Raw genomic sequence first — 23,381 nt, 5'->3', positions numbered from 1 at the left:
TTTTTTTGTCAGAACGGACCACCCGTTTGAACTGGATGGTCGAACCATTGACCCGAAAACTAATGGCTAGAACGGTTCCGATTCCAGGTCGGTTTTTAAAACATTATTGATAAGAAACAACTATTAAAATACATTAATTTTATTTGTTTTCTCTTTCTTGTACTCAATGAAACTAATCTTACTTTTTTTAAAAGAAATTTTCTACTTTTCTTGCACCGATGAGCTTCCCTCCAAATCTACTATAAAACCAGAACCATGGCAAATCTGCAACACACCTCAAGTCAGAGTTTCTTCAGTCTCCCTCTCCCTCACCATGAAGCCCTCAGGAATTGCAGTCACAGCAATGGCTGTTCTGATGCTTCTCCTCTTTGCACAAGCTTCAGAGGCTGCTATTACGTGCAGCGATGTCATTAAGTACTTGAGGCCTTGTGTGAATTACCTGGTTAACGGCTCTGGGATGCCACCCAGTGCTTGCTGTGCTGGAGCTTCCCAGCTTGCATCCGCTGCAACAACCCCTGCTGACAAGAGAGCTGCTTGCGCCTGCATTAAGTCGGCATCTCAGAGAATAAACCCAAACCCACAATTAGCTCAGGCTCTGCCAGGAAACTGTGGAATCAGCTTGCCTTTCAAAGTTTCATCCACAGTAGATTGCTCTAAGTAATTACATTAACTTTTTCTACTTCAATTTTATTCACCAAATTCCTAGGATTTCATCAAAGATCTTTCCTGATTCTTTTTTTTTATGGACTTCTCTTTTCTGGTCTTTTGTTTTTTGCAGGGTTGGTTGAAAAGTTTAAAAAACCAGAGGTGTCCAATGTTTCTCCTCTTCATGAAACTGAAGCTACTTGAGTTAGGAGTCAATTCTACTGTTCCTTGAGTTCTGCCTCTGTTTCCCTTCCCATAATAAAACGAATCGCCAGGGAGTTAAAGCCTCATTTCTAGTATTTCTAAGGTTATAGTACTGTTTCCCATATTATGCGTGTATCTTCAGTTCTAGTATTACTATATATTATTATAAAACTGAGGTTCCTTGTTGTCTCTGATCTTTAAATAAAGGCATCTGTGTTTTTCCTGCTATTAATTCAGTAAGTATATTTCTTTTGTCAAGCTCCAGGGGACATACTTTTCAATAGCGCCCCTATAAAAGAAATCCAGGGAATAACTCCACAGATAACAAACTATGTTCATTTTTGTATTCCACACTATCCGCCACGGTCCATGAGTAGTTGGCCATCTGATATCCATATCATCTAGTTAAACTAACGACCAACCTCGGATAGACAGAAGCCCATAATAAGATCAATTGAATCACGTCTACAAAAACATTTGGCTGTTCAATAAACAAAAATGGGGGTTTCCTTTTCTAGCTCTTACAAAATGATAAATCAATTAGATGGTTCTCTCCCAACTGATCAACATTTTGACTAAGCTCAAAAGACGACTAATTCATTCAAACTGCTGGATGTTAACATCAACTGTATTGAGGAAGCATCTGGCCCATAGATGGCCAGTTGTGCTTGTGTAGCCTAGGTGGGTCAGTTGGCATCCCTCCCACTAAGGCTGGTTCTGATATGTACACCAGTGGGCCTGTGCATCGCTATTATCCTAACCCCAGTTATCCGTTTCTTATTTTCTGTCAAAACAATTATAGGGTTAAGGGCCAGTGCCGCTTTGCATTGAAAAACATATAGGGGGCGTTCTTTTCTTTTTTTTTTTTTGGATTTTGAGAGGGGGGAAATTTGGTCAATGGGATTTTGGTTCCTATTGACCAAAAAATCTCATGTTCTTTTTTCAGATTAATGTAAGGAACCAGGGAAAGCTTATTTTCCTAGATACCCATCTCCTAGGTGAATAAGTTGCCAACACTTGAATGGGACAAAAATACCCCTTTTAATAATGGATTTTTATAACTAAAATGGTTATTTCCTTTTTTACTTAGGAAATAAAAGAACATGGGTGGGTAAGTGTATTTATCCAGATAATTGTATTTATCCGAGTAAATAATTTACCGAAAAGCGAACGAGCCATAATGTACAAAACAAATAATAGGCAGAACAAGAGGACCAAGGGAAGGTGAAAAAAAAAAGAGACAAAAAGAAAAGAAAAAAAGAACCATACATATTGGAAACAACCCCGAAGAAGAAAAGGCAATTTTAATATGTTAATCTTCCTTTACTACTCGTCAAGACACAAAACTTTTACCAAAATAGGGCGTCTGTTGAATAATGACAACAAATAACCAAGAATATCTCAATGTTAAGCCGCAACTTTTTCTTCCTATCTATTCACCTTAAAAATTAAGTCCAGCTGCAACAATGGACGTTTAACGTTTTACGTACCTAAATAAATAATGTTGCCGTATTTGAGATTTGAACCAGTGCTCTTTATCAGGATATCCATGGAAGGTTGTGACGAAGAGGAGTTGCAATTGGTTCCAATTTCTCCATATACCATAATCACATTGCAGCACAACATCACACTATTCCTTAGCCCTGAAGAAACAAAGGATAACAACTCATTTCAGGAAAAGACCCATACCGCATGCGTGTGTTGCAGCACAACTGCGCGCGCATTATATTTTCAGGAAGAAACAAAAATTGCAGCACAACTCATTTCAGGAAAACAAAGGAGTTGCAATATGTGCTTCTAAATTGCCAAAAGAAAAATTACAACTGAACAGAATAAAGTATAGACTTTCACAAACAAAAATTATTTGGATCTAATATGTGGATTGCATCAGAATAAAGTATAGACTTCCACGTCCAATCCGTTTATAAGAATGTATCTACCCCAATCCTATCTGATGCAATCCATTCCAATAACACACATAAAATTCATATATAATTATTAACAGCATGGTTCAAAGTATCGATACACCACTTTAACCGATATTACTTTTTTTTAGTTTTTCCTTTTTCAAATTTTAGTTTTAAATAAAGAGGTTGTAAACAGGTGTATCGGGGCCCAAAGATACGATATCATACGCCTTGTATTGGGTGTATCGCATCAATACTTTGAACCTTGATTAGTAGAGTTAGCTTAAATGTTTTATGTCAACTAAGATTCATAGGTTCAAGCCTTCAAAGTCATTTTATTTGTAATATATCGTGTCAAAGCAATTTCTAGTTCAATTTGTTAATGATATATCATGTTTTTTTATCATTTTTAATTTAACTAATTAATGGAATGCTATAGCCAAATCTAATCCAAGTTTGATCTGAATCCGATGGATAAGATTTGATTCAAATTCAATCTATTTATAGCCCTATCAACAATAATAACTGTCCTATAAATGTATCATAGTAACCAAATCATTAATTTTTCAAAAAAAAAAAAACAACATAGAAACATATGAATGATGACTAATCAATACCAAAACTGGTATTTTGCTGAGAGAGAACTGTATGACCCACTGCTACTTGTGCAGATAAATCTATGTAAATGCATATTTCATTAAATAATGTCTTGCTTTTCAAATATTTAATATTTTCAAACAAGATAGAATCAATATTATGCTACTACCATGCCTTAAAGTATGCAGCAACATTTAAAGGATGTATCATCATCAAAAATTATTTTATAGTCATTGATGATGAATGTCAATACATTGGAACTCACCTAGTGATATATGAGTCATCTGTTGTATTAATAACTACTTCATCTCCTGTTCTGATGAAGGATGGTACCTGGAGTATGTCAAATTTGCTCAATAAGAAAAAATGTAGGTATTGATAACCATAAAGCCATTTTACATTTGAAAGATAAAATGTTACAACATTGTACTGGAAAGCATATTGCAGATTAATACAAAGAAGCTATAGAAGGCCATATGTCAAGACACATGAGTTACAATGATTAAACATAAAAGTAAAATAAAAAAGCATGTAGAAAAATGGAAGGGAAATTATAAAATGGTAAATTTCTAGTTTCCTTTTACCATTTTCTGTTGTGCTAACAAAAATCATGCATGGGTTAAATGAACAAATGACAAGTCTCATGTCCAGAGTGTTCACTATAAATGAAACTACAGCTAAGTGACCAGAAACTGGAGGAAGAGCAGGTGAGAGCAAAAATGGAAGAAATATGAGTGTCAAATTTGAAAAGAAAGAATTGACCCCCATATGTCATTTGAATATTTTAGCATTACTAGTAAGCATGCACGTAGTGATTCTAGATGATGATAATTATAGTAATAATATATCCAAAAGTTTCTATAAACTTTATGCATTTTTATTTTTTGTTTTTTATTATTAATCGGATGCAGATTGCATTTGATTATATAAATACCTTATCCAAATATGTGATAATCAGATCGAATTGTGAAGTTTCAAGTATCATTGACATGCCTACCTGCTTGGCTAAACTCCTCTTTTTGTAGTGTTTTATCATTTTGTTGTATCCTTTTTCTTTTGTTCATTTATTAAAAAAAAATGTAAGAGCTAAATAGAGGGAATGAGGCAAAAAGTAGTAGTTCAATTTACAATTAAATAGGGACTAAATTAAAAAATGAGTATTTTAGTCACTACTTTAAAAACCAGACCGAGCAATTGAACCATTTTGGCCCGGGAACCGGTCAAGTCACTGGTTCCGTTTTGGCCCTGAAACGCTATTTTAAAAAAAGCTGTTGAAATGGTTAGAGAACAGTTGACCCAGACAGTTTAACCATTAAAATGTTCGACCCGGTTAACGGTTCTCGTGTTGCTTTCAAACTAATTCCAATTTTTTTATTTATTTTAAAATAGAATTTAGAAAATAAAAAAATAAAAAAAAACATTCATATTTCATAATCTTGTTCAATTGTTCCCGATGGCCAAAATTAGTTAGGGTTTTTACATTTTCTATTTTGATTTTGAGTTTTCTTATTTCTATGATTATTTTTAAGTTGTAATAGAAAAAAAAATGCAACTCCAATGAAGAAATAAAAAAATCGATGTAAGAGGTGAGAGCTTAAACACCGGTCTTATATTAAAATCTAAGATGCACCCCAAGTCACCAATGAAGCAAATGATCTGGGATTTGTGAGAGATTTAGAGAGATGGGAGAGATGTAAGAAGAGGGCAAACAGTGTTGTAGCCATGGTTCAAAGTATCAATACGATACGCCCCATATCGAATGTATCGTATCGTATCTTTTGAACAAGATGTGGTCTGAAACGCCTGTTTCTAGGTGTTTCGGACCCCCCAATTTTTTTAGTAATAAAAAACACATTTTAAACTTCCCAAAAAAACAAAATTTGAAAAAAAAAACTTAAAAAAAAAAGATGTTTCGGCCGTTTCTAAGTACTAATACGATACGACCGAAATGCGTATCGTATCGATACTTTGAACCTTGGTTGTGGCAGCAATGATGATGAGCATGGAGATAGCCGCCACCGGCTTCTTCTTCTCAAAGCAAAACAGTTATGCAACAATGATTGGTGAACATGGTGACAGCCACCTCTGGCAATGCTTCCTTCTCTTCTTCTTCTTTTCTTTCTTTTTTAGCTTCTCAACTTTAACTAGCTGCCTCCTTCTCAAAGTCTCACACTCCCCTCTCATAATAATGTATATATACGATGGACTTTAACATAATCCTAATCTAATGGTAAAATTAAAAATTTACATTATATTTTACATCTTACCGATTTGACCTACTCAAACTGGACGATTGAACCCCTGACCCAGAAATCAAAAGCCAAAGCAGTTTCGTTTCTGAGTCAGTTTTTAAAACCTTGATTTTAGTTAAAAGAAAGTTCCACAATCTTATTCATATTTTTAATAGTAGTGTAAATATAGAATTATAGTTGTGTTCAAATTTTTTTTTTTTTTTTGTATTTTTGTGTGTAAAAATAATTATGATATGTCATATTTACCTTTTGTTTAATATGATAAATACATGATATTATACATATGCCTAAATGCTTTTTTTTGCAAAATTTATGTATTTTTATATTTTATTAATTTTTATTATTTATTTATGACATTAAAGGTTAATACATTTGACCCAAATGTTGAACTTTTTATTATTAATTTTTATATTTTATTTTTGGTCAATTCTAAATTATGTAATTCATTTTCATTATGAATAAAAATCATTATTGTTTATATACTTATTTTTCTAATTTGATTAATAAAAATATCATGTGTATCTAATTTTTTCTACAATTTTTTCTAAATTTCTATATTTATTTCTATTTTAAAAATTTTATTACCTAACTATGACTTCATAGGTTGATCAATTTGATTTGGATGGTTGAATTGTTTAGCCACCACTTGGACAAAGAATGGTTTTGTTTTTGAGTCAGTTTTAAAATATATGAGTTTATAGTGTTAAAAATATTGACATAAATTTAATTAGTGAAAAAAAAAACTTAAAAGTATAAGATTTAATAAGAGAATATGGGTTTTAATACCTTAAGTATAAGACTTAATGAGAGAGGATTAAATGAGGTGGAAAGTAATAATTGAAGTTGCATTTTCAACCCTTGTATTTAGAGATGGATTAAATACGCAAATATGGCCATTATAGTAGCCATTAAAGGTGGCATTAAAACTATAATAAATGACTTTTATGCATTTTCACAAACAAAAAAAACAGAGGGTAATTTTAGTCTAAAAAATGTTTCACACAACATTCACACTTTTATATATAGTATAGATTGTTATATACATAAACATATATGATTTACACATAATGTTTCATCATCTTTAGCCAAGCCTTATACCAAATATATGGGGTTGCCTACATGAATCCTATTTTGCCATTCTAATACACCCCAAATACAGATGACACCAATGTTTTAGCAACCAATCAGGAGCTTTGAAGCAAATTTGAACCGGGACAGGTACCTCTGCTGTTATTGTAATTGAACCAAACTAGTTTCTTTTTTCTGTTTTTTTTTTTTTATAATTAACCAAACTAGTTTTGTAACCTGATGGAATCTATAAACCTGGCATTATTACTACGAAAACTAGTACAAACTTCATGTTTGATGGAAGGTCAACTTATATAACTATGTTTCCCAGATATGGCAAGGAAACAGCTGGATAGTGTGAAAAACTGAATTCACACTAAAAATTCGAGCACCAGACATGGCACAGCACCCATATGCAGTATTTGGGTATTATAGTTTACATATCTGTGTGTGTTGCCTTTTTCTAATGTCCGGCTTCAAGCAAATTAAATGCAGATTAATGGGAACCACCCTCATTCCTGGTTCACTGGTTGGTTCCATTTCTGACACATTGAATGAAATGACCATAGACCTTTCTACAATTAATATTCTTTCTAAGGTTCCCACCTTACCATATCGCAAATCAAAAAAAAAAACAAGGAAAAAAAAGAAACAACTAGGTGGCTAAATTCATAGTTAAAATTAAATGAAAGAGGAATAGAAATCACTTAGGAGAATATATTTCAACTTACCATCACAGTGAGCCCATTATCTAACAAAGCCCGTTTGTACCTGTATTTTAAGTAAGAAGTTCATAATAAGAAAGGATATACAAGAGGTCAAGCAGTTGTGCAAGTGGAAAACAGCAAATGGTTGGAAACTAGCAAGTAGCAATCATCTGAATGTACTAAAATTAATCAATTCCCAGAGAAAGTAATATTCAGAAACTGGAAAATAAATAAATAAATAAATCTGTTCTACAGGTACCATATGCCATCTAAATAATACTCAAGAGATGATGCCATAATCGGTTATAAACTCATAAAAATATCCATGTCATTTGAGCTTGAAAATGAAGAAGAAACTCATATATGTAGTCATGTACCAAGAATAAAACACACTTTTCTAAGGTAATTATTAAAAATAAAAAGGTCATTACCCAAGTCGGTTGCAGTTACCTGGGGTTTTGGGACGGGTGGACCAAATAAGTAAGGTAATTATTAAAAATCATATTATGCAATCTCCATGAATAACTCAGAAACCTTAAAAAGCGAACCAACAAGTACAATTTCTTATATTTTCGAAAGCACTTCCAATTCATGGATATGATTAGCTAGTGATTTTGGCCATACTTATAAAAGCCTATCATATGTTAATGCATAACAGTACAAATATTAATTATACAAAAAACATAAATAGCTTAAAGCTGACTACTCTTATACCCACCTACTACTCTAAATTCTTAATAATGACCCCCAGGTCATTGCTCACCCCAACATAAGTTTTCCCAAGACTCCAGCCCTAGCAAGGAAGTTACATCTGGGAATCCACCTGAATAAGCAGTTCAGACTGGTTCCCAAAACTCATGCTTGCCTAACCAGAAACTGCAGAGACCATTGCACATTTACCCCAGGTTTTTGCCAAGTTATAATTGCTTGGTCACCCCCCCCCCCCATGTACTTCAACTCCAGCACACTGACAACAAAATCTAAACGTTAAAATGCAGCTAGCATGTCTGCCCTTAAAGAATTTCCAAATCCTTCAAGTCCAGAAAATCTTATAATAGTATTTCCCCATCATCTCTGATTATGCCCCTCTGCCTGACATGCCTGGGTTACCTACGGCCTACACAGCTAGTAACCTTCCAAAATATCCATACTCCATGTTCGTATCTTTTACTGCCTTTTCATAGAATACCCTGCCACTATCTGCCATCTCCTTAGGAGTTCATTCGTGGTTGCTCCTTTGAACTAAGCACTCGATGATACCTAATGAACAACTCTGACTGCGATAAGATCTATAAGCCTGTAGGCATTTTTTCCCTCAAAGATTTTTGCATTTCTTTCACCCCATAAGCTCTAGAATTGCTGCTTTGGTGCAGTATGACATAATTCTTAATGTTTTATCATATCCAAAGTCAAGTTCGACAGATGAGTTAACGAGGTGAAAGTGTCTAAGGATCTATTGCTGAGCTTTTTTATTTGATGGTAAAAGAAAAGTCATTAAAAAAGGTAAAAGGATTATGTTGCATGCTTAATCAATACGCCAAAAGCTTTAATACTGTTGGAATGCATCAAGCCAAACACTTGAAAATTTAGGGCTGTAACATACCACCACGCTTCAACAGCTGACGTCTCGGCAGCTTCACTCTAGGAAGCTCTGACTCTAGCAGCACTTCAAGTGTACAGCAATAAGCACAAGAAATACCAAGCTGAAAACAACAAGTTCGATTTTTAGGGATTTCAGACTTGAACCAGAAGTAGAACTCCTTTTGGAACAGTTCGGTACAATAACAATGGCATCAAGCTGGCCTCTCGCACAGACACACAGCAATAGAAGGATTGGAAAGTGCCAAAATGGGTTGACTCCTCAAAACCCAAGTTCCCAATACTTGAAAACCCTAGCTGGGGCTGAGCTACAGCTCAAACAAGAAAGAACCAAAAAGACCCCTACAGAAACAACCCCCTTCTATTTATAAGACTCAATGGCTTGCTGGAGAAGCCAATTAAAATATTTACACATAAGCCCCTAGAATGTTTTCCTTTCACAAACAACTCCTTGCAAACAAAACAAACTTCAAACAAACCATCAAAAAATAAGTTTTCTTACAAAAAGACCCAAGAGACCAAAACCCAACAGATGTGCACCCAACCGCCCTTGACCAGAATCTGAAATATAAAATAATGAAATTACCCCTGGACCCAAACTGTCAACAAAAATACTCAAAAAAAAAAAAAAAAATTGGGACCCTACTACAAAAAACATACAAATACATTCACATTTTCTCTTTTTTCGTTTCTTTTTTTTTTCTTTTTTGGCCTCATCACAAGGCACCCTCTTCATCGCCTAACCTCGCCTCACCACCTTGAAAACCATGCTTGACAGTCACCTTCAATAATCAGATCTCTCCAGCCATTCATGGGGAAGCCAATTTTAAACCTTGTATTAGAGCCAATAGCTCTGCTCTTAAAGAAACAAGAACAGATATGCTGAGGACAGCCAGGTACACCCAATAGACTATTAGCTCTCAATAGCTACACCCATGTGTAGAACAAGCAACCTACCCCCCTTGGGTACGATTGCAGTATAACACAGCCCTATTAGCAACCTCTCTAGCAAGTGAATTAGCAGACCTTCAAATCAAGAAAACAAGAAATTCACTGTATACCAAGGGCCACATCTATCTAATGTGATGAAGGGACATCCAAGGTAGTGTAGTCTCCCCTTTCATCCACCTGATTCCTTTTTGGGAGTCTCCATCAACCTATGTTCTGTCAAATCCCAGACCACTTGTTATACATTCTATTCTGATTTAATCCAGATCTGACTAATCCATCTCAAGGCTTAAGGGCAAGAACTTAGTGACAACAGGATTTCATACGGTAAATGCAACAGTTTTTAATTCCATTTGTTTGAAATAAAGCCTCAAAAATGTAGAGGCCTCCAGATGCCTAAGAAGCTGCAATCAAATCTCAATCTTGTCTCCTCAACAGATAAGCATCTCATGAAAAGGAGAAGATTGGATAATTACCAACAAATTCCTACATATTTCATCCCAATTTATGCCTGTAAATTCATTTTGGATAGAATCCCAAGATGCAACTAGAAGGATTCTTTCTTTGATAAAGTGTCAAGGTCATGGCTTTCTTCAACAACCCACCAACCCAAAAATAGAACAAGGATTCCGTCAGGAGAAGCAGCCTCTCCAGGCCAAACTGCTGGAAAAATAACTGCAACATCTCTAATATGGGTATGGGACCAATGAGCGCAATCTAATAAATGCTATGGTTTCACCTTTCATATTCACCAAAAAGGAATGAAAAATCAGTTGAAATTAATAACACCTAGAGGGCACAAACGACCTAGCAAGTGTAACATCAACCACACTGACATAATTGATCTATGGTCCTACCATTTGCCACCAATGTTCTAAAGTAAACCCAAAGCTTAACAAGAATCAACAGTAAAATATGCGCAATCTGATCTAAATAAGGGCACATCAATCTTAGGGAATGAGAATAGACAAGGCAAGTATGATAATGATAACTGTATCCTGGTTGAATCAATGGCAATGTAATGATCAAAACTGATAAAATGCAAATTACTGTATAGAAATTTAAAGCATCAAATACTTAAAAATACATATATTACTTATACATGTATTCCAAGTCACAAGAAGAAATTATTTAATCTAAGGAAAAAAGGAAGGGCAAGAATCTGTATTTGATTAGGATATATATAGTCCAGTATTCAATTCCACAAGTGTAAGCTTGTTTGTCTTAAACTTAAACTACCAGTCCCAAGCCCAGGTAAAGGAGGGTCGTGTCAGGTAAGGAAGCCAACATTGAAACTTTTCCCAAACTCTTTTTTTTATAGGAAACAGTAACTTTCATTAAATTAACTTGATAAAAGGTATAAAGGTTCAGCCCCTTAGAATAGGGTACTAGAACACTGAAAAAACTCAGAATTACAGCACAGCCCAAAAAACTCATCCCTGTTTACTCCTTGTCTGGCTAACACATCAGCCAAACTATTTGCTAACTGTAAAGAGACTAGGCCGAATGGGTCCTAGTATCTTCTCTTGTAATATTTTTTTCTATTTTCCTGTTAGCTAATGGGCCTCTCTTAATGGGCCTGTTATTTCTTTTTGTTTGATCTCTTTATGTTACTGCCTAGCTGATCGCCCACTTAAGGGCATACTTGTAATTATTTTAACATTAATTTTTAGTAAAAAGGATTAGAGAAGAAAGGGAAATCATTCGAACCTTTCTTCTTCTTCCTCCTCTTTTCTCCATCTTCTTCTCTTGTATTGCTGCTCTTACTTTTCTTCCTCCTTTTTCTCTCTAATTTTTCAAGTTTACACCTATTTTTTAGGACTGGTTTACATCTTGGTATCAGAGCAGGTTTCTTTCTTCCTTCTTTTCTTCTTCCTCTTTTCCCATACACCCTTAGATTAAGAGAGTGTATGGAGAGATAGGTTCTCTATAGCTCAGAGGATATCTGGCCTAGTTGGTAGAGGGTTTGGAGAGTTTAAATCAGGCTGGATATTGCCAAGAAGTGGTGTTGTTCTGTTGCTGCCCAAAACCCTAGCCAACTAGAGATTTTCGAAGGTACAGGTAAAGGTGAAGCTTTGGGTGTGGCGCTCTGTGCTTGGGAGGTGTCTTTTGACTCCTAAAGGAGGGCGGTTCAGGTTTGGAAGAGATTGGGAAGTTCTGGTAGGAGCGGCTGCATCTTCTTTCTTCCTCCCCAACAATTGGACGGAGTAAAACCCTAGTTTTCAAGCATCTAGGTTCTGGTTTGACTTCAAGTAAGTTTATATAGACCAAATTTCTAGTTCTTTTATTTTCGTTTGATTAATGGAGCCATACGGAAGTGAGTTCAAACAAGTGCCGGTTTCCGGCCTTGGCTGTAGATTCCGTTTTGATTGGTGTGACCACAATCAAGCTAGATGGGACAAATTATCTTGCTTGGGCACAGTCTATAAGAATTTATATCTGTAGTAGAGAAAAACCCGGGTATCTTACAAATAGTAAAGTGAAACCCGAAGAGACAGACCCTGAATTTGAGAAATGGATGCAGGAGAACTATACAGTCATTGGATGGTTGGTCAACTCTATGCAACCTCATATAAGTCAGCATTATCTCTGGATGTCTTCGGCTAAGGAGATATGGGACAGTGTTACTGAGACCTATTCACAGAAGTTGAATGTAGCCAGAGTCTACAAGTTGAAAAGTGACGTGAAAAACTTAAGACAGAGGGAGAATAGTGTAGCAATCTACTATTCTATACTGAAATCCCTATGGCAAGAAATTGATGTTATGGAGACAATTGTATGGGAGAGTAAGAATGATGATGAAATGTATAGGAAGTTGGTGGAGAGAAATAGGGTGTTTGAATTTCTTACTGAACTCAACCCTGAGTTTGACATCATTAGGCAAAATATCCTGGCCAAAGATGAGGTTACTCTTTCCCAAGCATACGCTATGATAAGTGTTAAAATAATGTTAAAATAATTTAGTTGCTGATGTTAGGGCCTGTTTGGCTAATTAAAGTGTTTTTATTTCGTTTTTTCTTTCTGTTATGTTTGTTATTGTACTCGGGGGCACAAGGGTCTTTTCCCTTGTTATTTCTGCCGCCCTATATATATTAAAATAAAGGTTGGCGCCGCCAGTACTGTTACATTGCAAAACCCTTCTTTCATCCCTCCTCTCTTCTCTTCTCTTCTCTTCTTCTCCTCTTCTCTTCTCTTCTCTTCCTCTTATTTCTGGCCAGCCATACTATCAAGATGGTATCAGAGCGGGAATACTGATTAAAGAGAGCAGATCGAACAACCCTACTGAGAGAATAGATCGAACAGACTAGCAGAACCTGGGTGGAACAGAAATCTGATTCGGGACTGAAAAAGAACAGCTACAATTGGTACAGTTCTCCCTGTTTCTTTCTTCTTTACCCTTCTTGGTCATGTGCCGAGTGAAAACCCTATGAGTCTAGGCGGCTGAATGCTGTCGAATTTGTGAAACCCCCCTTTTTTTTTGGATCGTGTGATCCTGTACATGTGCTAAGACAACTGTAGGTCAAGGATGACCTGTCTTCTCAATGGTTTGAGTTGACTGTAAGTAAGAAGGATCTCTCCTGCTGATTAGTGGTTGTTGGACATTCTGGAATTCTGGTAGGTTGGGACTGTTAAAACTATACAGGTCTAAAATATGCCGAATATTACCTCTGTTTTGTCCGGAATTTGGTACTGTTTGTGCTCAACCTGGTTGTTAAACCCAAGTGTGTGGGTGTGAACTGAGTGGAGCATTGTTTTGTGGAGTAAGGAGGGGTCCTAAGTCCGGTGTTTGGGACTGATTTACTGTGTGACCATGTCGACTGAGAATTCTGCTACTTCAGAGATTTCAGGGAGCCACAATGAAGTGAGTGGGGGAATGGATATGAGCTTTCCCATGGCTGTTATTCCCTTTGATGGTCTGAATTACCTTGAGTGGTCTAGGGGAATAAAACTCTACATCACTGCTAGGGGGAAAATAAGATACATCAATGGGAGAGTGAAGGAACCGAAGTATGGAAGTGCTGAGCATGATAGGTGGAACCAAGAGAACAGTATGGTGATGTCTTGGCTCTTGGTTTCAATGCTGCCACAAGTAAGGAAGACTTTTATGTGGGCTAAAACCGCTTGTGAGATATGGGAACAAGCAAAGTCCACCTATTCAGAGCAGAGACACTATGCCAAGATATATCAACTACAAGTTGAATCCTCTACTTGCAAGCAGGGGGAGAGGAGTCTCTCAATGTACTATTTTGATTTGACATCAATATGGGAAGAACTTGATCACTATCAAAATGTGAATTGGAAGTGTGATGAAGATGCAAAGGCCTATAAGTCACTTGTATCTCAGCAACGAGTGTTTGCCTTCCTCCTAGGGCTGAATCCGTCATATGAGTCCATCAGGGTGCAGATCTTGGGTAGTAAAGACTTGCCATCAGTTCAGGAGGTGTATGCCTTGGTGCAGTAAGAAGAAAGCAGAAGAAGTGTGATGAATGGTGTAGAAGGGGAGTCAGTTGCCCTAGCTGTCCGGGGAAATTCAGATACAAATGTCGGAGGTGGTTTTAAAAAGGGTGACACTCAGAAAAAATCAGATGATAAGAGAAAGCTTTGGTGCACTCACTGCCAGAAGACACGACACACGAAAGATACATGTTGGGATCTCCATGGAAAACCTAAATGGGCACAGGATTTGGGTAAGAAGTCAGCACCTAATCAGGGCAAGAAACCAAGCCAGCAGAATCAAAAAAAGTATAACTCAGCTAATATGGCATCGACAGAGACTAGTCCTTCAGTAACTCAGGAGAGACATCCCAGTTCTGACCCTAAGGAAGATATTATCAACTCCTTCCATGAACATTTGGAATTGTATGCTAGGACTCTCCGCCAGATGGATTTTGGGCCTACTCCTACCTCGTTTGCGTCTACATCAGGTAATGCCACAGCCTTCCATGTGTCATCTCATACTACTGATTCTCCTTGGATTATTGACTCCGAAGCCTCAAATCACATGACTGGTAAGTCTAATTTGTTTCAAACATATAACCTTCTCTCTGGGAGAGATAAGGTAAGACTGGCTGATGGTTCTTTTTCTACCATAGCTGGCCGAGGCACCATACCTCTCCCACTTGGCCTTACTCTCCCTAATGTACTGCACGTTCCGAAATTACCTATTAATTTGTTGTCCATTAGTAGTCTGACTCACTCCTTGAACTGCTCAGTTACTTTTTTTCCGTCTTCATGTGTGTTTCAGGATTTGACCTCGGGGAAGACGATTGGCAGAGGAAGCATGGTGGATGGTCTCTACGTGTTGGAGAATAATGTTGGTCTGGTGGCGACAGAGTCCACGAGTTCGTCAAGTGAGAGTCAAGCCTATTTATGGTATAGTCATTTAGGTCATCTTTCTTTTGAGTCGTTAAAAGTTATGTTTCCAAAGTTGTTTGAGTCCTTGTTAATGAGTCAGTTACAGTGTCAAACTTGTCAGTTGAGTAAGCATTGTAGAAGTTCTTTACCTTTACGAAATAAAAGATCTGAATTTCCATTTCATATTGTTTATTCTGATGTTTGGGGCCTTGTTACTCTACCTACTGCGGCTGGCTATAAGTACTTTGTTACTTTGATTGATGATTATTCTAGATACACTTGGGTTTACCCTATGCGATCACGAGATGAAGTGCCACAAATTGTGAAATATTTTCAACGCATGGTGTTCACTCAGTTCCAAGCAAAAATCCATATCTCCCAGTCAGACAATGCGAAGGAATATTTCCATAGTGATGTCACGAAGTTTTTAGCTTCGAGTGGGTCACTTCAGCGAAGCTCTTGTGCCAAGACACCCCAACAAAATGGTGTGACTGAACGGAAGAACCGTCACCTTCTCGAAGTCGCTCGTGGTTTGTTGATTCATATGAATGTGCCAAAACAGTTCTGGATGGATGCAGTCTTGTGTGCGACATATATCATCAATCGCATGCCCTCTTGGCTACTAGAGTATAAGGCCCCACATCAGCTCTTGTTCCCTACAGCCCCGTTGTCCACCATTCCGATGCGTGTTTTTGGGTGTCGTTGTTTTGTCCATAACATGTCCCCTACTTGTGGTAAGCTTGATCCTCAAGCTATTCCGTGTGTTTTTCTTGGTTATCCTTTATCTCAAAAGGGGTATCGTTGCTATGATCCCATTGCTCGCAAGTACTATGTTTCTATTGATGTCTCATTCTTTGAGAATCAACCTTTTTTCTCGGTTTCTCCTCAGGAGGAGAGTAGGGTTGAGGAGAAACAGGCGACAACTCAAATTCAACTACCTCCTTTACCCGATCCTCCTCCATTCCGGGTTTTTCATCGTCGCCATAAGAGCCAGCAGAGTTCAAGAGCCATGGAGCCTGACACTATGCAACCAACATCATCGGATTCACCCAAGGCAGATCCGTCTCATCAGCCAGGTACACTTGCTCCCATTGATATATCTGCTCCTTTAAATGTTGATTCACCTGTCACCAATGATCTTAATATTTCTATTGCTAAGAGGAAGGGTGTTAGGTCTTGTACCACAAATCATCCTATCTCTAATTTTGTGTCTTATGAGCATGTTTCACATTCGTACCGTACCTTTCTCTCTTCTGTGGATAGTGTCCCCGTTCCTAAGACTGTGGCAGAAGCTTTGTCAAAACCTGAATGGACAGATGCAATGCAGGAAGAGATTGATGCTTTACACAAAAATGGCACTTGGGAGTTGGTAGACCTTCCTGAAGGGAAGGAACCAGTGGGGTGCAAGTGGGTGTTCACAGTGAAACACAAGGCTGATGGAACTGTTGAAAGGTACAAGGCTAGACTGGTAGCAAGAGGCTTCACACAGGTATATGGAGTGGACTATGCAGAGACTTGCTCCGGTAGCCAAGATGAACTCTATCAGGATTCTTCTTTCCTTGGCAGCAAATCTTGACTGGGATCTTCACCAATTGGACATCAAAAATGCTTTCTTGAATGGTGACTTGGAAGAGGAAGTGTACATGACCCAACCCCCAGGGTTCTGTGCCGAAGGCAGTGAACAAAAGGTGTGCAGGTTAAAAAAATCTCTATATGAGTTGAAACAATCACCTCGGGCTTGGTTTAGTAAGTTCCATTTAGCAGTTCAATAGATGGGGTTCAAACAATGCCAGTCGGATCATACTCTGTTTGTGAAAAGAGGTGAAGGTAAAATTGCAGGTTTTATTGTGTATGTGGATGACATAGTGATCACAGGAGATTGGGAGGCTGAAATCCGGAGACTGAAAAAATTCTTAGCTACTAAATTTGAGGTGAAGGATCTAGGCCCCTTACGATACTTTCTTGGAATTGAAGTTGCTCGCTCTCACAAAGGCATCTTTATTTCCCAAAGGAAGTATGTACTAGATCTACTAGAGGGGATACAAACAAGTTGGGGGTAAAGCCATTTGATTCACCTATTGAACCTAATCACCATCTGGGAGACAGTCAGGGAGAGTTTTTGAAAGATGTAAAGATGTTCCAAAGACTCGTGGGGAGACTTTTGTATTTGTCTATGACCAGGCCTGATATTGCCTATGCAGTGGGTGTCCTTTAGTCAATTCATGCACAGCCCTAGGACAACTCACTTTGAGGCTACAAAGAGGATCTTGAGATATCTCAAGAAGTTTCCTGGAGCTGGTTTGTTGTTCCAGAAACACAGTCACTTAAAAGTTGAAGTATATACTGATGCTGATTGGGCAAGAGCAGTCAATGACCGAAAGTCTACCAGTGGGTATTGTGCCTTTGTAGGAGGAAACCTTGTCACATGGAGAAGCAAAAAACAAAGTGTGGTGGCTAGATCCAGTGCTAAAGCAGAGTATAGAGCGATGGCTCATGGGGTTGTGGAAATCATGTGGATAAGAAATCTGTTAGGTGAACTGGGTTTCGCAGTAAGCAATCCTATGTCACTCTACTGTGACAATAAAGCTGCCATCAATATTGCTGCTAATCCAGTTCTGCATGACAGGACGAAACACATTGAAGTGGACAAGCATTTTATTAGAGAGAAACTTGAAAGTGGAGAAGTGTGTACACCATATGTCAGCTCAGAAGAACAACTTGCAGATATCTTCAACAAAGGTCTCCATCATGTGCGGCACAAAGATTTGTGTGACAAGTTGGGCATGATTGACATCTATGCTCCAACTTGAGGGGGAGTGTTAAAATAATGTTAAAATAATTTAGTTGCTGATGTTAGGGCATGTTTGGCTAATTAAAGTGTTTTTTATTTTGTTTTTTCTTTCTGTTATGTCTGTTATTGTACTCAGGGGCACAAGGGTCTTTTCCCTTGTTATTTCTGCTGCCCTATATATATATATATATATATATATATATATATATATTAAAATAAAGGTTGGCGCTGCCAGTACTGTTACATTGCAAAACCCTTCTTTCGTCTCTCCTCTCTTCTCTTCTCTTCTTCTCCTCTTCTCTTCTCTTCTCTTCCTCTTATTTCTAGCCGGCCATACTGTTAAGAATAAGTAGTGAGGAGAGTAGGCGGCAGGTTCAGTTATAGAGTCCACCTACAGAATACTTTGCACATGCTGGAATAAAGCCAAAGGGTCCTACTGAGAAAAAGGAGCAGATATGTGAATATTGCAAGAAACCGAGGCATACAAAGGACACTTGCTGGAAGCTTCATCCTGAGCTTCTTCCTGATAGGTTTAAGAATAATAACAGTTCTAAGAAGGGCAGTCAGGTAGGAAAGCCTAAGACAGCTAATGTTGCTACAGTACATGAAGGAGAAAATAAGGAGAGTGAAGAAAAATCAATCATTGAGCAGTTGGCAGCAATGAAGGCGGATTTTGAAAAGTATGGGAGGTTGCTAAATCACTTGGAAGCTACTGTTTCCTCATCTCACTCTTCCAGCAACACATCATCATCATTTTCATTTGCTCACTCAGGTATTCGTGCTTCTGCAAATCATGCTTCAGTTTCAGGTAATCATAAAATCCCTTGGATTATTGATTCCGGTGCATCAGACCATATGACCAGCCTGTCTAATCTCTTCTGCTCATACCACCTTCTCTCTGGTAAAGGGGATATAAAGACCTCTAACACCCTTTATTTATCCTGTCCTTCATGTCCCTAAATTTAATACAAACCTTTTATCTGTTAGCAGCTTAACTAAATCCATGAATTGTAGCATAACCTTTTTTCCCACTCATTGTGTTTTTCAGGACCTGCAATCTCAGAGGATGATTGGGAGTGGCCATGAGGCGAACGGAATATACTTGTTGGACACACCGGATAGAGCTTTTGGACCACCTCATGGAGTTGCCTTAGAGTCAGTCTTGTCAGAGTCTATTGACAAAGTCTTGTTATGTCACTTTCGGTTTGGTCATTTGTCTTTTTCTGCTTTGAGTCATTTGTTTCCAGATATGTTTAAGGGAGTGTCTCTATCGAGTCTTCATTATGAGTCATGTGAATTGGTAAAGCATTGTAGACATTCTTATTCAGTAAGCAATAAAAGATCTCTTTCTCATGTTCACTCTGATGTGTGGGGGCCATATCATTTGCCAACTATGGGGGGTTACAGGTACTTTATCCTTTTTATTGATGACTACTCTCGTTACACTTGGATTTATCTCATGAAATCCAGTGATGAAGTACTAGCTATTGTGCAAAAATTTCATGAACTCATCCTCACCCAGTTTAACACTCGAATCAAAATATTTCGTTCTAATAATGCTAAGGAGTATTTTGAGAAAACCCTCTCCGCCTATCTTGAAACTTTTGGGGTTATTCATCAAAGTTCTTGTTCCTACACTCCACAACAGAACGGAGTGGCAGAAAGGAAGAACCGACATGTGGTTGAAGTTGTCAGATCCCTCCTGTTTGCATCCCATGTTCCTATAAAATTTTGGGGAGATGTTGTTCTTACTGCTACATTTTTTATCAACCGTATGCCCTCCCGGGTTCTTAACTTCAAAACCCCCTTTAGCCTTCTCTTCCCGGATGAGGATCTTTTTTTTCTTCCTCTCCGTGTTTTTTGGTGCACTTGCTATGTGCATGTTCACAGCCATCAAAGGCACAAATTTGAACCTAAGGCTCGTAAATGTGTTTTTCTGGGATATGCCTCCACACAGAAGGGATATTGTTGTTTTGATCCAATTAGTGGCACCCGCTTTGTATCTCGGGATGTCACATTTTCTGAGTTAACTCCTTTCTTTAGTATTTCTCCTGAGGGGGAGAAATCTGAAGAACCCTTTGCTATGTCTCCAGCTGTTCCTCTTCCCATTCCTCTTGAGTCCTCTCATGAGGTGTCCACTTCTCCCACTGGACCTACCTCCAATATTCCTGTTCCTCCTCCACCTCATTCTCCTATAATTCCTCCTCATGATGTTGTCCAAAGGTGGTACCAAAGGCACAGATTCAAACACGAGCAGGTTATTTCCACTCCTACAGAAGAGACTCTTGCTCCTCCCATCATTACTGAGGTAACAGGTTAGCCTTCCTCTGACCCATCTACATCTTTCCCAGACCTTGACCTTCCTATTGCTCTCCGCAAGGGCAAGCGGAAGTGTACAGCCCATTGTATCTCCAAACACCTATCTTACAGCCTTCTCTCTCCTTCCTACTACTCTTTTCTTGCTTCTGTTTCTTCCCATGTGATACCCAGGTCTGTACAAGAAGCCTTATCTAAACCTGAATGGAGGGATGCTATGATGGCTGAACTGGATAATTTACATAAGAACCATACCTAGGATATTGTTGACTTGACTGAAGGGAAGGAACCAGTGGGTTGTAAATGGGTGTTTACCATTAAATATCACTCTAATGGATCTATTGAGAGGTTTGAGGCTAGGCTGGTTGCTAAAGGCTACACTCAAATGTATGGTATTGACTATCTTGAGACATTTGCTCTTGTAGCTAAGATGACCTCAGTCCGGGTTTTGTTATCTCTAGCCGCTACTTTTGATTGGCCCCTACACTAGTTTGATGTTAAAAATGCCTTCTTGAATGGAGACCTACATGAAGAGGTCTACATGTCTTTGCCTCCAGGGGTGTATGGGAAGGAAATGCAAGGCAAGGTGTGTAAACTGCAAAAATCTATTTATGGTCTCAAACAGTCTCCTCGAGCTTGGTTTGAGAGATTCAGGGCTGCTCTTGTCTCCTTTGGTTACACACAAACTCAATCTGATCATACCCTGTTCTTGAATAGAAATGGCTCTCTGGTGACCTTTTTGATAGTTTATGTTGATAATATTGTGGTCACGGGTAATGACACTCAAGAGATCAGTAAACTCAAAAGATTTCTTAACTCTGAATTTGAGATCGAGATCTTCGGTATTTTTTGGGCATTGAAGTTGCTAGATCTAAGGATGGTATCTTCATTTCTCAGCGTAAATATGTCATTGACCTCCTCCTTACTAAGACTAGTAAACTTGGAGCTAAACCAATCTCCACTCCTATTGATCCCAATCATAAGATTTCTGCTACAAATGGTGACCTTTTAGCTGATAAGGGGGTGTTTCAGAGACTGCTTGGGAAGTTGTTATATCTTTGCATGACTCGGTCGGACATTTCCTATGTAGTAAGTGTTATTAGTCAATTTATGCATTCTCCCAGAGATACTCATTTAGCTGCTATAGAAAGGGTTTTGTGTTACTTGAAAGGTACTCCAGGGAAAGGTATTCTATTTGCCAAACATGGACACATGAAGCTGGAAGCTTTCACTGATGCTGATTGGGTAGGATGTATTGATGATAGGAGATCCACCTCAGGTTATTGTGCTCTGGTCGCTGGGAACATTGTGACATGGAGGAGTGAGAAACAGTCTGTAGTTGCTAGATCCTCAGCTGAAGTAGAATACAAGGCAATGGCACATGGTGTGTCAGAATTACTGTGGCTACGATCCCTTTTAGAAGAATTGAGGATTGACTATGAGAAGCCAATGATGCTCTACTGTGACAACCAAGAAGCTATCAATATTGCACATAATTCTGTTCAACATGACAGAACTAAGCACATTGAGGTTGATAGACATTTTATAAGGGAAAGAGTTTCCTCAGGAAAAGTTTGTTTGCCATTCATCACACTAGACGAACAATTGGTTGATATCTTGACCAAGGGAGTTCCGAGAGGGAAAATGACACACTATATAAGCCAGTTGGGCATGATTGACATCTATGCTCAGCTTGTGGGGGGAGCGCAAAGAGACTGGGCCGAATGGGTCCTATTATCTTCTCTTGTAATATTTTTTCTATTTTCCTGTTAGTTAATGGGCCTCTCTTAATGGGCCAGTTATTTCTTTTTGTTTGATCTCTTTATGTTACTGCCTAGCTAGCTGCCCACTTAAGGGCATACTTGTAATTATTTTAACATTAATTTTTAGTAAAAAGGATTAGAGAAGAAAGGGAAGGATTATTCAAACCTTTCTTCTTCTTCCTCCTCTTTTCTCCATCTTCTTCTCTTGTACTGCTGCTCTTACTTTTCTTCCTCCTTTTTCTCTCTAATTTTTCAAGTTTACACCTATTTTTGAGGACTGGTTTACATCTCTAACCTCCTAGCCCACTTAAAAGAAACACCAATCTCTCTTGAACATATCATCCAATATGCATTAGACAAGGAATGCATACTCTAATACAAATGTTTTAATCCTTGGGTAAACAGATACAAGGATGACAGGACTTGCATATATTATCATCATTCTTGTCAATGTAAATACAAGGTGGAACTTAAAAAAAATGTTGCGATCAGATTAAGACCCAAAAATATGAATACAAATGTGTATGCCAAACGTCTATGCATGAAGTAATATATAACAAAGATATTGAACCTACTGAGGTGTGGCTGTTATCCCCTTCATAGGATCTTGTGCTTCGGCAATGGTACATGTCACACGATGTGGAACTGATGCCGACATCAGCTTTCCATCATAAAATTGCAGGGTAACTGCCATATCATCTGTTCAACAAAATGTATCAAAGTTTATCCACAAAAAAGGGTTAACTCAAGGCTTAAAATGTCAATTTTGGTGAAAATGTAAAAAGAAGTGCTTTTACCCAATGTTGGTCCCAGCCTTTTTATTTTGTAGAAAGGTCCCCAGCCATTTGGGATCTTGAAGAGATGGACCAAATATGGACCTAAGCTTGGACATTTACTTACACAAAGTGGCTGCTCTCGGGCATCCATTTATAATTGTTGAGTTTTGGGCTGATAATAACATGCTTTTTATTTACATAGCATAGTTAGGGAGTTATAGGGCCTTAGGCCCATTAGTTTATGTTTTAAGTTAAGAGTGTTTTTAAGTTCTCACAAGTAGCAGACTTACTAAGGGCATACTTGTCTTTGTACTCTCTTTTATTTATGAGTATATAATCTAATGAAAGGGGCAGCCAGACCTAATTCTGTGCTTCTCCCATTCTCTTCTATCTCTCTTCTCTCTCTTTCTCAGCTGAAACCTTTTCTTCTCTTTCTTTTCTTCTTTCTTTTAC

At 37.9% G+C, this 23,381-nt stretch overlaps 2 protein-coding genes across 7 annotated transcripts in view; one reads left to right on the top strand and one right to left on the bottom strand.

The window, feature by feature from the left end:
• Positions 1 to 257: 257 nt before the first annotated feature.
• Positions 258 to 1,081, top strand: LOC104597663 (non-specific lipid-transfer protein 8). The gene is made up of 2 exons (XM_010259334.2): positions 258 to 657; positions 779 to 1,081. Exons 1-2 carry the CDS (start codon positions 314 to 316, stop codon positions 786 to 788), a joined length of 354 nt encoding a protein of 117 aa, XP_010257636.1. The 5' UTR covers positions 258 to 313; the 3' UTR covers positions 789 to 1,081.
• Positions 1,082 to 2,123: 1,042 nt separating this feature from the next.
• LOC104597664 (elongation factor P (EF-P) family protein) overlaps positions 2,124 to 23,381 on the bottom strand; it is a 34,660-nt gene continuing 13,402 nt past the window's right edge. For all 6 annotated transcript variants that reach the window (XM_088892433.1, XM_010259339.3, XM_010259338.3 and 3 more), the window contains 4 exons: positions 22,728 to 22,851; positions 7,405 to 7,444; positions 3,619 to 3,686; positions 2,124 to 2,492 (listed from right to left, as the gene is read on the bottom strand). In XM_088892433.1, coding sequence (XP_088748559.1) covers positions 2,480 to 2,492; positions 3,619 to 3,686; positions 7,405 to 7,444; positions 22,728 to 22,851 — 245 coding nt within the window. In that variant the 3' untranslated portion in view covers positions 2,124 to 2,479. The remainder of the gene's footprint in view (positions 2,493 to 3,618; positions 3,687 to 7,404; positions 7,445 to 22,727; positions 22,852 to 23,381) is intronic.

Source organism: Nelumbo nucifera, chromosome 7 (assembly GCF_055504915.1).
Source record: "Nelumbo nucifera cultivar China Antique chromosome 7, China Antique-T2T, whole genome shotgun sequence".
Classification (NCBI taxonomy): Eukaryota; Viridiplantae; Streptophyta; class Magnoliopsida; order Proteales; family Nelumbonaceae; genus Nelumbo; species Nelumbo nucifera.
Note: the sequence above shows the minus strand (reverse complement) of the source record. Positions and strands in the feature narration are given on the sequence as shown.